General features: G+C 51.7%; 1 protein-coding gene across 3 annotated transcripts in view; it reads right to left on the bottom strand.

Annotated features, from left to right (window-relative positions):
• The window catches only part of RIMS3 (regulating synaptic membrane exocytosis 3), a 39,837-nt gene that overhangs the window by 6,455 nt on the left and 15,092 nt on the right, over window positions 1-18,290 (bottom strand). For 2 of the 3 annotated variants that reach the window (XR_011470233.1, XM_070405009.1), the window contains exons 2-7: window positions 15,656-15,832; window positions 11,021-11,268; window positions 5,509-5,650; window positions 3,575-3,687; window positions 1,434-1,535; window positions 968-1,107 (exon numbers count right to left, since the gene is read on the bottom strand). Coding sequence is in view for 2 of the 3 variants with exons in the window: in XM_070405009.1 (XP_070261110.1) it covers window positions 968-1,107; window positions 1,434-1,535; window positions 3,575-3,687; window positions 5,509-5,650; window positions 11,021-11,237 (714 nt within the window). In the remaining variant the exon portion in view is untranslated. The remainder of the gene's footprint in view (window positions 1-967; window positions 1,108-1,433; window positions 1,536-3,574; window positions 3,688-5,508; window positions 5,651-11,020; window positions 11,269-15,655; window positions 15,833-18,290) is intronic. The other variant, XM_070405010.1, reaches the window with a different exon arrangement.

The following is an 18,290-nucleotide window of genomic DNA, read 5'->3' as shown; positions in this document are numbered from 1 at the left end:
AGGGGAATAGGTTAGCTCAGTCATTTTCGAACTTGTGTTTTTATTGGTGAATTCTTTTTTCAAAATAGAATTCCGATATATATAAAAACGGACAACCAAGACCAAACTTTCCCCCACAGAACCCTAGGGCTCGTCAGTTCTTACTGTTTGCAGCTCCAAGTGCCTTTGCTATGGAACCACCTCAGCCCAGAGGAATAGTCATGGATGAGAAGTCCCACAGCTCAGACAGCCCCTGGCTCAAGCCTCTCCTCTGTCACCCGTGGCCTCAGGCAAGGCCGACAGCCCACCGCGACCACCACTGTTCAGAGTTAGCGAGTAGCCTTCTGTGTGACAGGCACTGTGTGAGGCCCTCCACAGGCATCTCTCATTTGATCTTCACCACATACTGCAGCTAGTAAGTGATCAAGCTAGAACCTGAACCCAGGGCAGAACCCAGAGACCACCACTGTGCTCTATCCCCGTAACCACTTGGGCGCCTCAGGCACTTCATCTATGAAACAGGCATGATGATCCCTCCCTCCCGGGACCATGGTGAACGGTTTGTCACTCTCAAGGGGTGAGAGTCACCTTGACCTGGGCTCAGCTCGGCTCAGCAAGTCCCCAGCTGAAACCTCACGCCAGCCACTCCATCTTTCTGTTTCCTCATTTGTAAAATGGGAGAGTCACACCTGCTTCACAGGTTCATCTGGAGGATGGAGCGAGGTCACAATGGAAAGCAGCTCACAGCCTGGTGTGGAGCCGATGCACAATGAACCAGCACCCGGTGGAACCTGGCAGTCGAGCTACCCTCCAAACCTTGGTTTCCTTATGAACCAGCCGGGGGCAATCACACCTCACTGGGTCATGAAAATAAATGGGCAACACATATTAACGCACCTGGCATTAGTACCTGGCACAGGAAGTGTCATAAATGAAACGGATTTCAAATGATGACTTGCAGTCTTGAGCGTTGCCCTCTCACACTCACCTGCAGCACCTTGCCCTGGGGCCCCTCGTCAAAGAGCAGAGCCTGCTGGTACAGGGGGTCACAGGTCTTCTTGGCCACCTTTGTCTTCTTCTTGGCCAAGCAGGCCCCATTCTCAAGCAGGTAAACCTTGATATAGGTGGCTAAGGGATGGGAGAAAGCACGATGGGGAGGGGTCAGGAGCGACTGCCATGGCCTGTCCCATCCCCAACCCCCAGGTGACCCTGGAGGTGAGAAGGTGAGTAGGACGAGCTGGCAGGTGGACAGCAGGTCAAAGAGACTGACTCCTCCGTCCTTCTCCACCCCCACCCCTATTTCCTGGCCTTTTGGGCAAGTGGTGACTCCGGTGTTGAGGATACTGATTTAGGCCAGTGGGGAACTAAGGACTCATTAGACCCAGACCTCAGCAGCATCCTCCTCACTGGCAGGACCCATTTCCAAAATCCTTCTCCCAGCTGCTCAGCCTCACCTGGGAGAGATTTGGAGCCAGGTTTGGGGGTCAGGCCCCGAGCCTCGATCACTTCCACTTCCAGCTGGCCACTCCGGTCCATGATGGCAACATGCACATCCCCTGCAAGGGAGAAGAGGGACAGTCCAGGCAGAGCCAGATGAGCCATTGTGCAGAATGCCAGCCTGCAGGGGCACTACCACCTGGAAAGGGCATGAGATGAAGAAAACTGCATGTGGGAGAACTGGCCTTAGGAGACACATTAGAGCAGCCGAGGAACACAATAATGGGTCCCTAGGGGTGGGGTGGGGGCATGACCCTCAAGGGACATGCTTGGGGACCAAAAGTGGCTGTCAAATGCTCATCTACGTGTGGTTAACTGAGAAGCTCCTGTTTTACTGAGCAGAATAGGCAAGTTTGGTGGCAGAGCTTCTGGAGTCAGGAACACAGAGGGAGGCTGTGGGCTCAGGGGCTCTTATTCATCTTCTACACAGCAGCCCTCAGCCACTCCCCTAAATACATGTCAAATATTCAAAGACTATCAGCTTGAAGGGATGCTGAGATATGAGCCTGCCCAGGACAGGAGCTACTCTCTGGGAACCAGGGCCTGCTTGCATCATCACCAAAGGATGAAGGGAAGGCCGGCAGATTTCCTGGGAGCAGAGGACTGAGAACTCCTCACTGTGCTCCCACAAAACGGATTATCCAGCTGGGGCAAGTTCTATGTGTGGAATCGTGTCAGTTATCTGATTTCTAGAACTCTTAGCATTAGTCACTTGGAACACTCTTCCAAGCAGTGCAGAATCATAGCCTGATGTAGCAAAACTAAAATAGAGCTGACTGTGGGCTTAGGTACCCATGTTAGATTCTCTGAGCCATTATGCAATTGCTTGTATTTGCATACTTGGGAAGATGCAAATACAAACAAAGACATTCTGGAATTCATCCCCCTTCCTCTACTCTTCCTGACCTCCTCACGGGGAAGTGGAGGGGGATGTCTCAGGAATTAATCTCCTGTCTCATTATAACACCCCCAAGATGAGCAAACACAAACCTGTCATTCCCAGTTTGGGACACCAGAGGGCACCACACGCATAATTCTAGGCTGTGATGGCGCATTTGCCTAGTGGAAGTGGCTGCTCCTCTCACTGCCTCCCAGCTCTTGGCTGGGCTCAGGGCTGCTGGGAAAAGCAGACTCCCGGGCCCCTAAGAGTTTGAAAGCAAGTGCTGATAATTAGCCAGTCCAGCCCAAGAGCCAGCTAAGAGCTGACGCTCAGCTCACCCTGTGGGCGCACCCCTCTTCCCGCAGACAGAGAGAGGCTCCTGAATGAGCAGGGGGAGGAAGACAGGGCAGTGCAGTGGGAAGAGCCCTGGCGGGAATGAAATCCCAGCTCACTGTATGGCTCACAGCAGGGTGCTGTCTGCACTCAGCTTCCTTGTGTGCTTGAGGTCAGTGCAGAGGTCTGGGTCAGACACTGCTTGAGTCAGACTGTGGGGAAGAGGGTGGCCAGGAGGCGTCTCTGGGGAGGCTATGCCTCGGAGCAGCTGCTTGAGCCAACACATCCACTAGCTAAGGGAGAGGTTGAGGAAGGAGCCAGGACTGCAGCACAGACTTCAGGAGCTACTCCTGGCTACAGGAAAGGGGGATGAAAAACTACTAAAGGCTTCCAGGTGCCAGACACTATTAGAAGTCAAATAAGACACAGTCCCTAGGATCAAATGAAATACTTCAGGCAAAGCATGAACCTCCCTACCCCCGACCCTCAATAAAAGAACAACCCTCAATCAATTGTTGATAGTGAAGGCAGGTATTTTTATTCCCATTTTATAGATGAGGGAACAGGCTCAGAGAAGACTTCCCCAAGGCCACTCGGAGAACTGGCGATAGAGCCGGCCCCCTGAAAACCAATGCCCTGATGATCTGTTCACCATTTCCCATCCAGCACTTAGCAGAGCCGGCAGAGTGTGGTGGAGCGGAGCGAGGAGGAATGTGCTGGGAGAGCTGCTGCGGTGGCCTTCCCCCCTGTGGAGGGAGGATGCGTGAGTGCTGTGCTCACTCTGTGCTGGCAGGGAAGCCTGAGTGAGGCTCGGGTCACACAGGGCTCTGCTGATCTCACCCTTTCTGCCATCACCCCACTCGCCCTACCCTCACGAAGACTCACCCATTGGTGGAGTTGCCAGCGTCTGTCGCCCCACAATCTGGGCTGGTCCCAGCCCATCCAGGAAATCGCTGAACTGGCTTTCGGGCCCAAGCCGGGTGGTGGGGAAGATGAACCTGGGGAAGGAGGCAGAGGGCCACGTGAGGGCATCTGGCTGGTGGGATGCAGCGGCTCTGCCTCCCAGGCACTGGGCACTCCCCTCTTGCCTCAGTTTCCCCTCTACATAGTGTAGTGTACTACTTTGGCTGGGGACAGACAGTTTGAAATCAAGTCAATAAATGAGGTAGTGCCCTAAACAGCCAGAGTCCAAATTAACACAATTATAGGGTTCAGATTAATGACGAGTGGTGGTAGGTGCCCCATGGTTGTGTGTGTCTGGGGGGAGGGTGGTGGTGCTGGAAAGCAGTAATAAGAAAAACCGACAGTGACTGAAAGTTGACCATGTGACCATGTGTCAGTGCACTGAATGCTCCACGTGCCTCATGTAATGGAATCCTTGCAACTACTCTGTGTGGCAGCAGCGATTACCCAATTTTACAGATGAGAAAACAGAGGCGTCCAGTGGTAAGAGACTTGCCTACAAAACAGAAGTGATGCCCAACTTGCGTGGGTTTATGGTGAGAATCGGGATAGATGGTGCATGAAAAGTTCCAGACAAACAGAAAGCAATATGTGGTAGTTATTGCTGCCGTTGTCACTGAGGGAAAAGTGCTACTTGTGCATGTCCTTAAGGTGTCCTGGGTGTGCCAGCAGAGAAAGGACAGGTGAGGGAGGGCTGGCCCAGGTCCACTCATGAGCTACAATGGACCAAAGAAAGCCCTAAGGCTAGAGAGAGTCAAGGTTGTCCCAGAGCAAATCCCCCGCTGGACGGCTTGGCCTTGAGTCCCCCTGGGCCAGTGACAGGCAGGGAGGAAGACAGGCTGTGTGTGCTTGTCAGAGAAGCCATGTGTGTCTCCCCCCCCCCCCCCCCCCCCCCCACCGCAGGAAGGGGTTTCAGGCTCACCCACTCCTATTGGTCTGTTTCGCAGGTAGTACCGACATCGCTCAGTACCGTAGCGAGAGTTAAATGAGACAGTGTTTGGTCTGATAGTGCTCACTAGATCCCCGAATAAGAAGCACTGATCTGAAGTGCCCAGTGATACCCTGCATACAGTAAGACACAATACATGCTAGTGGCTATTTGCATTCATGGCTGTAGGTACAGCAGTGAGATACATGAGCATAGAATCTTAAATAATCCTGAAATCATTGTGCCTTAATGAGGCCAAATCAGAAAAATCTTAGTTGTATACCGTAGTTTCACAATGTAGAGGAGACCTGAGGGACTTGCAAGTTTTTGACTGCAGCCCACACGCAGTCAAATGTAAGAAATACATTTCATGTCACAGACCTATGTGCGCCCACACATTAAAACAACTGACACAGAAGTCCACAAGGCAATTCGTTCTCACTCCATAGGGTACAACTGAATCTCTATTTCTCTTTCTAATGCTGGTTTCACTTCCTGCCTCTGAGTTACCACCCACAGTTTGGAAAACTGATCCAGTCCCATCTCCTTCCCTGAGCTCCAAGCAAGGCCACGTGTGAGACCTCCACTTATCAGAGACATAACAACGGTTCTAGATTTAAAGGATTGGAGTCACTTTCTCCTTTCAAACCCTCTCCTCTGGAGTGGGGCCACGTGTGGGTGCTGGGAGGTGGGAAGCATGAAATATACAGAAGGGAGGAACCACTCCCAGACCACTGGGGGAAGACTGGGGCCCCGGCATCGGACATCCGGGGGAGGGGAATGGAGGCAGGTAGGGGCGCAGGAACACAGACATCTGGGTTGATGTTCTCCAGGTGGGAAAACCAACTGGAGATTTTCCTGCCCTGCTCTGGCTCTGTGACTAGAGGACCGAGGAGGGAGGGTCCGGGGTGGGATGGGCTGCACGCACGTGCCCTCGGAGCTGTTGCTGTTGGTGCTCCCATCGGTGGACTCCCGGCTGCCCTGGCGCGTGACCCGACTCCGCATCTCCACGGCGATGCCTGTCTCCGTGCTCCTCCGGATGTTGCTGCGCAGCTTCTTGGTGGTTCCTTCTGTGACCGGTCCCCCACACCAAGCACAGAGAGGGAACAAGGTCAGATCACCAACGAGGCCTCTCTGAGAGCGCTGCTCAAAGTCACCCTCTTGGGAGGGGGCGTGGTGGGCAGGGCTGTGACGGGAGACAGGGGCATTGCTGAGATGACCTCTAGAGCTGGTTTGCAGCTGACCCCTGGCCTTGCTCAGGGCAGTGACACAGACGAAGCCGATTAGAAAGATGGCTGGAGGCAGAATCGGGACGATGGGCTGGGGGTGTGTGGAGTTACCAGGTAGAGCCCCCCTCCCCTCCCTGCAGCTCTTGGGCCATCATCCTTGCCAGGCTCCCCTGACGGCTACCTTCCCACTCAATTTCAGCCTTTGCTCCAAAGGGTTGTGTTCCTGCCTCCCTCTTCTGGAAAGTTTGCCTTTTGCTGAATTTGCTCTCCCTCATGCACCTGTCTCGCTCAGACCTCACAGCCACCTCTCTGATACCTTCACAGGCCCTATAACAACCCCGATGAGAGGCCTGGGCACTCCAAACTAACATGCATTCTCCAGGTGGGTCTGGACATGAAGAGGCGATTAGGGAAGCAAGAGTAAGAGAGGATGGCTGGGTCGGCCTGAGTTGGCTATGGCTTTGAAAAGAGGTCTGTAGAAGACCCCTAGAAGCTGTGCAGTGAGAACTTGCCCCCCCCCCCCATGTCTCTGTGTCTCCTGTTCACAGGGCCCTCTACCCCCATCCTGCCCCACGGCTCAGCCTTGCAGGGAACATAGGACACTGTGCCTCTCCTAGCAGCACACCATCCAGCCTGGGTTTCCATGGCAACCTACTCAGCATTGCAATGTGGTCCCTCTAGACACCCTCCCCTCCTGGGGCCGTCAGGGTCACAGAAGCCAGGTTGAGGGTTTATATGGATTTCCCCTGCTAAAGCTTGGCTGCTTGAGGAGCTTGGTGGGGAGGGAAGTGCTGCTCAGATAGGGACTGTACCAGAGGAACCCTTTGCTATCACTGGTTAGAGACCCAGGCAAATTAAGAATGAAGTTGGCTATAGGGATGGGGAGAGGTGGGGGGATGAAGCAGGCACTGAAGCCCCCTTAAAAACAATGGGGAAGGGGGAGCTGGTTACCCTGGCAACCCACCCATATCCAACGGTGAGGATATTCAAGACCTGCCCTGGGAAGAGGGGTGCTTTATTCCTCTTGCTTTGTCCTACTTATCTTTCAGGAAGTCCCACTGGGAGAGGAAAGGCTAAAAGGGCTAGCGTCACTGGCAGACAGACAGGGGGGTGGGGCACTGGGAGTGGGAGGTGGTAAGGAGAAATGTCTCCTTTCAAACCATAAACCATCCCAGCTTCTGGGATATTGGAATAGCTAACTATCCAGGAATCAATGAGACCATTCACTTGTCTGTCTGTCTGCCTGCCTTACACACAGTCATGTTAGCTCACCTATACTTCTTTCATACCGACGGGCATAAGCAGACACACACAAGTGCTGACAATCACATTTATGAAGACAGTGATCCCACATACAAGGTTATGAGTATGTTCATACAGCAGTCACAAAAGGTACTTCCAGGGTTTAATCATACATACACAAGACATACTCTGTCACAGAAATGTGTCCTTCACACCATAACACTTGCAGTTGAACCTATCCATTCAATCACACACATAGATGCACACCCACAAATGGTGCGTGACCCACCACACACAGAGGGCTGGGCAATAACAATGGGCGTTGAGGGACTCGCCCTATCCCTGGCTCCTAACTGCCAATCCCCGCTAATGCAGTTAGAAGACAGACAGGTCTGTGGGAGCTGCACTCGACCCTCCCTCCCCTTGAATCCTCCACACACAACACATCCTGAGCTGAAGCCAGATCCTTGCCTCCATATGACCCCAGTGCCCTTCTCCTAGAGCTTGGGAAAGCTTTGGCCACTTGGGAGAAAATTTCCCTTCTTTGATCAGACCTGTCCAATCCACTGTGATGCCTAGTAAGGGAATCACAGAATCCTTGAAATGTTAGTGACACCTTGGCTAGCCCCCTGCCCCTGCCATTTCACAGATGGGGAGCCTGAGGCCCAGACATCCATAAGGCCGACTCCCAGTCTACTGATGAGCTACTTCTCACTCTTCTCCACCAATTCCACATTGATTTGAGATGTGATTCATCAGAGACTAAGCCCCATGTCTTCTGGGTCGGGAGAAAGGTCTTGCAACCTTAGAGAACATTTCTCTACTGTTTCATACCTGTCCAGTGCCTGAACTCTGTTGACCCAGGGAATAACTTTATAAAGCCTCTTTCCAGAGAAACGGGACAAATTGCTTGCAATAATTCTGTGGTTGCCGGAGACTGAGAGACTCCAGGAACCATCCCATCTGTCTCACTGCATACAAGGGAGAGGCAGTCACAGCTCCCAACAGCACTCCATGGCATCTCCTGGAATGAGGCTGAGCCTTCTCCCCACCTGACTCAGAGCCCAGAGCCCATGAGAAGCTGCTGTCCTCGGTGCTGAAAAGAGCTCAATGTGGGCAGGAGCTGGGACAGCCCAGGATGGCCTGTGTGGACCCAGTCTAAGGCTAGGCCAGAAGCCACCTGGGTCCTGAGACCCCAAAGCTCTCACCCTACCCCATTCACTGCTCCCACAACATAGAGAATGTTAGATCTAGAAAGCTTGGAGAGAGTCCCTTTGAGCTCCATTTTCCAGAGGAAACAGGCCCAAAGGGAAAGTGTCTTTCCCAGGGTCCCATGAGGAGTTGAAGCCAGGATTCATTTTTAGAAGCTACTCTATGGCAATGTGAGAAATAAACTGGAAGGGGTAGGCAGGAGGCAGGGAACTAGAGGGAAGGCTGGTGTAATAGTCCAGGCTTTGAAACAAAGAGGAGGGAGTGGGCGGAGCTTGAGCCAATGCAGGGTATGGATAAACTAGGAGGAAGGAGGCCCCTGGGAAGGCAGACCCAGAGCCCAGAAGACTGGGTCCAGGACAGGAGTTCTTCCCCGCTTCACACAGCCTAGCCCTGCAGGGAACTGAGCCATCCCACCTGGGGCAACCGGAGATACCCTGCTGGGATCTTTGCCCAGAAGAGAGTTTCCAGAGCTGATTCCCAAGGTGAGTCAGCCCCATACATCCCTCTGGAGCCAGACTCTCCCACCCAAGCTAGGACACTGACAACTCCAAGGCTTGGGAGGAAAACAAATGGGACATGGAATTACAGATGGGAGAGGGGTATGCCCCAAGCAAGGGGCTGTGAGAGCCAGAGACCTCACTTGCTTTTTGGCCCTCCTGTTTGACTGTGGGAAATAATAATAACACCGGCAATGTTATTAAGTGTCTACTATGTACAAGGCTGTTGCCTTTGCATCTCCTATGTCATTTAATCCCCTGGACAACTCTGAGGCACAGATTATTGTCCTTATTCTACAAACGAGGCGGCGAACTCAGAGAGGTGAAGTTGCTTGCCTGAGTCCCCAGCTAGTGAATGACAGGGTGTGGCTCTAAAGGCCCCCTTGAGTCCCTTCTTCAGGCTCCGACGCTTCATCAATAAAATGAGTACCTTGGACTCGATGAACTCAAGGGGCCCGTCCTGCTCTGACATTTGGTGACTGGATGATTCATAGAGACCTTCAGTTAGAAGGGCATCTGTGTATTCCCCTGGCTCAGGCCCCAGACCTTCAGCCGTGCCCTTGCCTACCACAGGGACAAGTGATCCAGAAGCCCCACCATCACTCATCTCCCCTCGAGGCTGGGGGTCTCCTTAGTGTCCACTCCAATCTCTGCCTGCTGACTGGTAGTCTAGGTAGGTGGACAGTCCCAGGCAGATCACTGGACTGTCTCCTAGTGACTCGGCCCTGCCCTGGCCCCGAAAGACCATTCCTCCAAATCGCTTTGGGCACGAAGGAGCCTTTGGATCGGAAGCTGACTCAGTTGGAGATCAGCAGAGCTTGGTCTTCTCAAGCCAGATTCCTGGGGCCCAACACCTCTTCAACCTCCTAACCTTAATATGCCCCCCTTGGTCCTCCCCCGGCCCAACTCCTGGATCTCCAGGCCCCCTCTTCCTGACTCCGTCGTGTCAGGCCTACACTGTGGACATTCACAGGGGCCATGCCCGCCCACCCTGGGGCACTGATAACTGCAAGCCCCCTTCTCACTTAGCATTTCCCTGAGCCAGAAACCACATCACAGCCTGCGTGCTGGAAAAGACCATCCCACGTGCTCCTGTGGAGGGCTTTATAAAAAGCTATTTTAAGGCCTGGAAAAGTCCCCCACCCCCAGCCCCAACTGGGACTCTCGATGAGCATTCTCCCCGGATGCTCCGGCACCCCCGCCCCCTCACCGCCCCCGTCCAGCTGCCTATTTGAAGGTTTCTCAGGAAAGTTGTTACTCTGAGAAAAATAAGCAGGAAGAGATTTTAATACACAACCAGCTGGTGTCTGGGCTGATGCCACACAATGAGGAGGTCTTGGCGGGGAGGGCTGGCTCCTCTGTGATGTAGGGCCCAGGTGTGACTGTGTGTGACAAGGTGGGTCGCCCTCCACTCTGAGCATAACTGAGATTCCATAACTAGACGTCTGAGCAAGTATAATACACTTGTCGGGATGTAGCTGATAAAGTGTGTGAATATGGGGTTTTGTGAGAGATGGGTATACACATGTGTGACATGTTTCTGTGACCATGGACACTGTGTGTGTATTTGAGAGAGAGGGAGAGGGAAAGGGAGAGAGAGAGAGAACACTTCAGTGACCTGGGTCTGTCTGTGTTTGTGTGAATTGCATGAAGACTGGCTTTATGTGTGACCATGTACAGTGTGAATGACTATCTTGTCCTTTCCTGCCAGTAGGGTGTGGCTTGCTTAAGCAACTGAGCACACTATTCATATAACCAGGTATAACCAAGCAAGGCATGTGTCTTTGTGTGTATCTCTCTCGTGTGACTTTGTAATGTATGTGTGTGACTGTGTAATTACATTTGTGTGGCTCTTTGTACTTAGGAAACTCAGAGATCACCGTGAGGCTGAATCGTGGGAATGTGTGTGCCTGTGAAGTTGTGACACTTAGCAGAGAGCCAGGACCTGGCAGCTGTTTAATAAACAAATGCTGAATAATGTGTAAGTTCGTGCATGGACGTGGCACAGGGTAATGGTTAGGAGCATGAACTCAGAAGTCCAATGCTGGGGTTTGAATGCTCCTACTGGCTATGTAGTTTGGGGCATCTTACTTCCCTTCTCCGTGCTTCAGTACTTGCCTCACAGCGTTACATGAGGATTCAATGAGTCGGGTCATGTACTGGACCTAGAATAGCACCTGGTATCTGGTAAGTGCTACATAAGCATTTGTCCCTGGGTGCAAGGTGTCCCGCCCCGCCCTGGTGCCCCACGCCCCCTCACCAGGCTGGGGGAGCTGGAGCGTGCTCTTGCTCCACTGGGTCAGGCCCACAATGGCCACCATCTTGGCGCCGAGGCTGCTACGCCGCTTCTTAGCAGTGGTGGTCCCGGGCCCGGCCCCGGCCTGCTGAGATCCGCAGATTTCACTGCTGATGCTGGAGCTCCGAACCACATTCCTGGGGCCTGCAGCCGAGGCTGGATCTGGCTCCCCGTTAAACATGGTCCCAGGGGCGGCAGAGCCTCAGGCAACTCTATGGGGAGATAAAGAGACAAAGGGGGTCCCACATCAGACCCCTGGGCCCTCAACTGCAGCCACCACTTAGCTGTGTGACCTCAGGCAGATCACCGGGCCTCTCTGAGGTGTGAGGCTTCAATGAGCAAATAAATGTAAAGAGTGTTCACAGAGTCTGGCTCAATAAACTATTCTTATTAGCACATGGCTACCCTGGCAAGCAACGGGGTTTGGTGGTAAAGGCAGAGGCTGTGGAGTTAAATGGCCCACTCTTGAATTCCAAAGGCCTCTACACCAGTGGTTCTCAACATTCCTAATGCCGCGACCCTTTAATACAGTTCCTCACGTTGTGGTGACCCCCAACCATAAGATTATTTTCGTTGCTACTTCATAACTGTAATTTTGCTACTGTTATGAATCGTAATGCAAATATCTTGATATGCAGGATGTATTTTCATTGTTACAAATTGAACATAATTAAAGCATAGTGATTAATCACAAAAACAATATGCAATTATATATGTGTTTTCCGATGGTCTTAGGCGACCCCTGTGAAAGGGTCGTTCGACCCCCAAAGGGGTCGCGACCCACAGGTTGAGAACCACTGCTCTACACACTAGCTGTGTGACCTTGGGACCAACAACCCGGGGTTTCGGTGAACACTTCAGCAAAACAAGAAGTACAAGCACTTACCTCATAGGATTGTCCTAGGGATTAAATCGGTGCCTGTGAAAGTGCCTGGAACAGCATCAGGCATAGAGTAAACATTCAGTAAGTGTTAGCGATTGCTAATTCACAGCCAATAATAACAACAGGGAGAGCAAAACTGGCTCCAGCCTGTGCGGGCTGCGAGGAGGTCCTCCTGCTTGAAAGGGAGGGCACAGAGGGGTATAAAGAAGCAGGCAAGAGGCCCCCTTAACTGCACTACTGAGCAGTGGCCACTATAAGCTCTTTAGCCTCTTTCCTCCCAATCTCTTTTCTATGCATCTACAAAAATAATGGAATTCGTACTACAAATACAATTTTACATCCTGGCATTTCTCATTTATCCTTATATCACAAACATTTCCCAATGTCATTAACATTTTGTATAATTTTTTTAAATAAATGTTTTTTTTAAAATGTTTTTAAAATATATATTTTCATTGATTTTAGAGAGGAAGGGAGAGGGGGAGAGAGATAGAAACACCAATGATGACAGAGAATCATTAATCGGCTGCCTCCTGCATACCCCCTACTGGGGATCAAGCCCACAATCCGGGCATGTGCCCTGACTAGAATCAAACTGTGACCTGGTTCATAGGTCGATGCTCAACCACTGAGCCACACTGGCTGGAGGGCTTAATGTTTAAATGTTTTGATGCCCAAACATCCCATTGTATAGAGGTAGCATAATTAACTGAAACATTTCAATATAGTTACTTCTTAGATCAGTTCCAATTTTCTTCTTTCTCTCTCTGTTTCTCCATCCCCCTCTTTCCTTCCCTCCTGTCTTTTAAACAACACAGCAATAAACATCTTTCTACATTGATTTTTTTCTGCTTATTTCTTTAGGATTGATTCCCAGAAATGGAGTGACTAGTTTAAGGAGGTGTGGACACTGCTGGTAGCTTCCCCAACATCCACACTCTCTCCCTGCTTCCTGACACACCAGTTTTATCCAGTACCACCCCACCACCCCCGCCTTGATTAGTTTAAGCTAATCAATGAGTATCAGTCACCTTGGTAACTCTTACTGGTCCATGTGACAAAGTTGGCCTAATCTGATTTAAGGGAAAGATTTGGTTTCTATGATTACAAGAGAGGTGGAGGTCTCTCTCTCTCTCTCTCTCTCTCTCTCTCTCTCTTTCTCTCTCTCTCTCTGTGTGTGTGTGTGTGTGTGTGTGTGTGTGTGTCCTGCTTCCCCTAGGAAAGGCCCAGCCATAGGATGAAGCCAGTGTGCTGAGGGCAGCACAGCACAAAGACAGAAAAGGCCTCGGGCCACCCTAAGCTGGCCTTTCTGTTATGTGAGATAATGTATTTTCCTTTGCTTAAGTCAGTTTGAATCAGGGTTCTCTGTTACATCCAAAAGCATCCTACCTGATACCAAGGGCACAAACATTTTTTGATTCTTGGAATATATTGCTAACTTCCTTTCCAAAGTATATAAATGGACTCCACCTTAGCTGCATTCAACAAATATTTAAGCCCTTAAACTTCCAAGGCCTATGTTGAGTGCCAAAGATACAGTAGTGAGCCAGGCCAACTTCACCCTGCCCTCCCAAAGCCTCCACTCCAGGAGGAGATAAATAGTAAACAACTAATAATGCAATTAAGTATTTCAGGGCGGTTCTGATGAGTGTAGGGGAGAGGACAGGGGGCCCTGGGAGCCACTCTGGGGGCCAGGCAGCAGGCATCTTTGGCTCTGTGCTGTAGAGGTGGGATCTCTGGTATCAGCCCTAGGATTGGCCGAAAGTCCGACGCTCAGGCCGAGTATTGGAGAGGAGGCTGCTCTAGCATGCTCTGCGCCCAGTCCTCCAGGCTCTGTCCCGGCCTGCAGTGTTTTTCCCAGGGCAGCTCCCCATCCCAGGGCTCAGGGGCACTTTGCTTGACCCTCTGCCCTCAGGTCTGTCACCCTGAGGAAACCCAATTTTCAAAAGCACAAAGAAAGGGGTGGGAAAAGGAAGGCACCCCTCCAGCTAACAAGGAAGACAGATCCTAGGCAGCTGCAATGGCTGCCTGGTCTTCTGGTCGGTGTGGCTCCTGCAGGCTGGGAATTAGGGCTGCCAGTGGGGATGAGTCAAAGCCGTGTCTTGCCTTCTTTGTGGCTGTCTGGACTGTTCTCACTCACCCTGCGATGTGTGCAGAGCCCCGGATTATATTTCTCCATCCATCCCCCATCAACATTACAGCTAATGGAAAGTCCCCTGGACTTGGGCCTATGATGATCTCTTCTCTTTCCAATTCTAGTGCCAGTTGGGGTGTGTTTTGGGGGCATCTGCACGGCCTTTTGGTGGATGGTGGAAGAGCGCTTATCTGATACTTTGAATCTGCTATAGCGTAAGCCCAACTTGCTCTTGACAGTATTTGTTAGATGTGTGGTTATCTCCATGTCACAGATGAGAATACTGGCTCTCAGAGATGTGGAGGCCTAGCTCATCCGACTCAGCTAAGAAGTGGCAAGGCCTGCACTCGAACCCAGGTCTCCGGTTTCCACAAAGAGTCAGACACACTCTGCAGCCCCTGCCTCTTCAACCCAGAACCCACCCCAACATGTGGGCTTTGCCCTGAGTCTCTGGGCTCTTTGAGAAAACTGCCCCAGAGCAGCCAGACTACAGGACACTCAAGTACACCACTCCCAGGGGACGAGCAGGTAGGAGGGTAAGGGACAAAATTCCTGACCCTGCCAACCCAGGGACTCATATTTCCTCATGAATAATCCATGGCACCAACAAGCGGATGGCTTGACATCCAGGACTCTGCACCCTCCGGAGCCACATTCTCGTCTTTAACCACCCAGGGGCCCGAGAGTTGATGAGTGCCTGGAGGGCAGAGTCTGTGAGCACACATGCAGGGGCAGGCTCAGGACGGGGCTCTAGTTGCTTCTATGGCAGCCAGTCCAGCTCAAGAAGGACAAGACAGAGAGACAGACAGAGCTGGCCACCTGGCCCCTATGAGAAAGGAAGTCCTACTGCATAGCAACCCCTGAGCCATCAGGCCACAGGGACAGGAAAAGGGCAGCAGGCAGAGGGGCCCGGAAGGATACAGAACACAGAACCTCACGTTCTGGCGGTTTAAAAGATTGCTGATTGAATGACATCCTTTCCACAGAAATCACTTCAACAATTCCCACCTCTGAGCAGGACTCTCCTTTCCCAGCCCAGTTTAGGGCACCCCAAGGAAGGGAGTTGTCCCTGGATCTCGTTGGATCAGGGGGCCTTGCTGTCAAGTTCTCCCTGCTGACCCTGCTCTGTGGCTACAGCAGCATCTACAACTACAGCGCAGACTCACCCTCTGGAGCAGGGGTCGCCAACCTTTTGGACCTCACGGACCACCAGTGGTCCGCGGACCACCAGTTGGCGACCGCTGCTCTGAAGGAAGCTGCTGCCCTAGCTGCTGCTCCGACTTCCACCAAAGCCCCACACTAGCAAGTACCGCCCCAGTTCCCCACCGAACAAGCCTTGTTTTCTTCCCGGCCCTTGATATTTGGCCGAGGTCTGAGTACCCAGCTGATGAGAACGAGCTCAGGAGTTGAAACTGATTTGCCGTCCCTTTTCCATCCTGAGCCTTTCATTTTGCGAAGTTGGAAATCAAGGTCCAGAACGGAAGACACACCCAGCCCCAGAAAGTTGGTGACAAATCAGAGCTCCAACCCAAGGCTCCTAACTCCCAGATTCCACATCACCTTGAAGAAAACCCAAACTCACCAAACTGATGACTCTGCGCGTGGTGTTCCACATCACAGGGGGCTGTGCCCCTCCCAACAGCACTCCCCTAGGGCATTGACAGGAGGCTTCTGTTAACTTCTTCTGGGACACCAGTTTTCAAAAAAGGAGGTGAAGGCAATCAGGGTAGCTCCCAGGAGGAGGTGATGTGATAAGACTCTGGAAGGAAAGAGGAGAGCTTAGAGGAGGGACTAGAGAAGACATCTGTCTTCAAGGGCTTCCAGTAACTCGTGGAGTAAAAAGACAAACTTTGGACATAGCTGTATGACCTCGGGCAAACCATTTCAACTCTCATTCTGTTTCCTCCTTCATAAAACTGTCCAAACTCCTGGGTCCTCCCCTCCCCCACCACGCCACCCTCCCTCCAGGCCTTTAGGAACCTTTAATGTCAAGCTGCTGGAGCTGAAGCTCCACCCACAACTTTAAGACTTCTAACACATGGAGGACTCATGTTAATCAGCTCTAGACCCTATTCTCCCTTCCTCTGTCCTCCCCCTGATTAATGGGGTCTGTGTTCTTCCCCAGATACTCTGTAACATGCCCAGCAGTCAGGAATGTTAAGGGTAGGTCAGGTGGGGAGCAGCGGGTGGGGACTCCTGACTCCACCCCCAGCCATGTGACCCTAAGCAAGTCACTCAGCTTCTCTGAACCTCCATCTCCTCTTCTATAAAATGCACCTACTGGCCACCTGGACCCAGCTGGACTTCCAGGCTGGACTGGGGAGCAGGTGAGATCATGAGGAGCAGGAAAGCATAGTGATTAAAAACCCAGGTTGGCCCTAACCGGTTTGGCTCAGCTGATAGAGCGTAGGCCTGCGGACTCAAGGGTCCCAGGTTTGATTCTGGTCAGGGGCATGTACCTCGGTTGCGGGCACATCCCCAGTAGGGGGCGTGCAAGAGGCAACTGATCGATGTTTCTCTCTCATCGATGTTTCTAACTCTCTATCTCTCTCCCCTCCTCTCTGTAAAAAATCAATAAAATATATTTTTTAAAAAACCCAGGTTGGTTTGGCTCAGTGGATAGAGTGTCGACCTGCAGACAGAAGGGTCCTGGGTTTGATTCCGGTTGAGGGCACATGCCTGGGTTTCGGGCTCAATCCCCAGTAGGGTGTGTGCAGGAGATGGCCAATCAATGATTCTCTCTCATCATTGATGTTTCTCTCTCTCCCTGTCCCTTCCTCTCAGAAATCAATGAAAATACATTAAAAAACAAACAACAAAACACAAAAAACCCAGGCTTTGGAGGCAGACAGACTTAGTTCAAAACCTAGAACTGCCATTTATAAGCTGTATGACACAGGGACATTTCCTTAACAAACCTCCTGAGCCTACCCTTCCTCATCTCTAAAGTGGGAATAATAATGACAGCCTTAGGATTCTTAGCTGAAATATTATAAAATAAGGATTGGTCCGTGTTAAATGCTCACTTGGGCAGTTACATTATTACTACAGTGGGGCCTTGACTTATGAGTTTAATTCGTTCTGAGACCGAGCTCGTTAAGGAGCTCGTTAAGGAGCTCATTAACTCAAATTACTCTATCACCTCAACGCAAAAAATCGGCCGAGAGATAGCTGGTATCTCAAAAAATTCGTTAGTCGGGACACTCGTAAGTCAAGGTCCCACTGTACTCATAAGGGTGCCTTTGTAAACGGCAAAGAACTGCACAGGTGTTAGTGCTTATGGGTCTGGATTACACACCAGATGCAACCACTTCACGAGGAGGCTCAGAGACCAACAGGGTCACCTTCCACTCCAGCTCTGGGTGCTTTGCTTCCCGAGTGTGGAAGCGCTGGGTCCCTGTGCCTCTCAGTGGAGTGGGGGCTGCCATGTGAGGCTGTGCTCTCTTTTGCCAGCATCTTCATGCCTGGGCCCTCGCTGGATGCTGGACCTGGCATTTGAGACCCCTGCCCCGACCCCAATCCTGTGCACTACATCACCCATGCCACTCTGCGCATGTCAGAGGCCAGTGCCTGCATCCACAGAAGGGGAGAGGAGTTCCCTTGTTTCTAGAATTTCCTTTCCCCCTCGGGGACATACTGGTGGGTAAGAGGGCTGGTATGTGGTGGAGAGGAAGGCTGGGCTGAAGGAGCACACCCAGCCTGAGTGGGGAACACTGTGCCAGCTCAGCTCTTCTCCTGACTGTCGAACCATTATCTCCCCCAAGCAGGCGCGCACACACACACACACACACACACACACACGCACGCACGCAGGAACACACACACACACACACACCGGGAGAGAGACAGGGCACAGAGTTTCAAATTTGTGATCACAGGCCATACAGGCCCACACAGGTGATACACACTTAAAGACACAATCACATGCACACATACCTTTAAAATACTCAGCCACTCAAAGGCACACAGCCTGGCCAGCATGGCTCAGTGGTTGAGCATTGACCTATGAATCAGGAGGTCATGGTTCAATCTCTGGTTGGGGCACATGCCCAGGTTGTGAGCTCGATCCCCAGTAGGGAGCATACAGGAGGCAGTCGATCAATGATTCTCTCTCAACATTGATGCTTCTATCTGTCTCTCCCTCTCCCTTCCTCTCTGAAATCAATAAAAATATATTTAAAACACATACACACACACACACACACACACACACACAC

Source organism: Myotis yumanensis, unplaced genomic scaffold (assembly GCF_028538775.1).
Source record: "Myotis yumanensis isolate MYYU_CA2020_CCGP unplaced genomic scaffold, mMyoYum1.0.hap1 SCAF_2, whole genome shotgun sequence".
Lineage (NCBI taxonomy): Eukaryota > Metazoa > Chordata > Mammalia > Chiroptera > Vespertilionidae > Myotis > Myotis yumanensis.
Note: the sequence above shows the minus strand (reverse complement) of the source record. Positions and strands in the feature narration are given on the sequence as shown.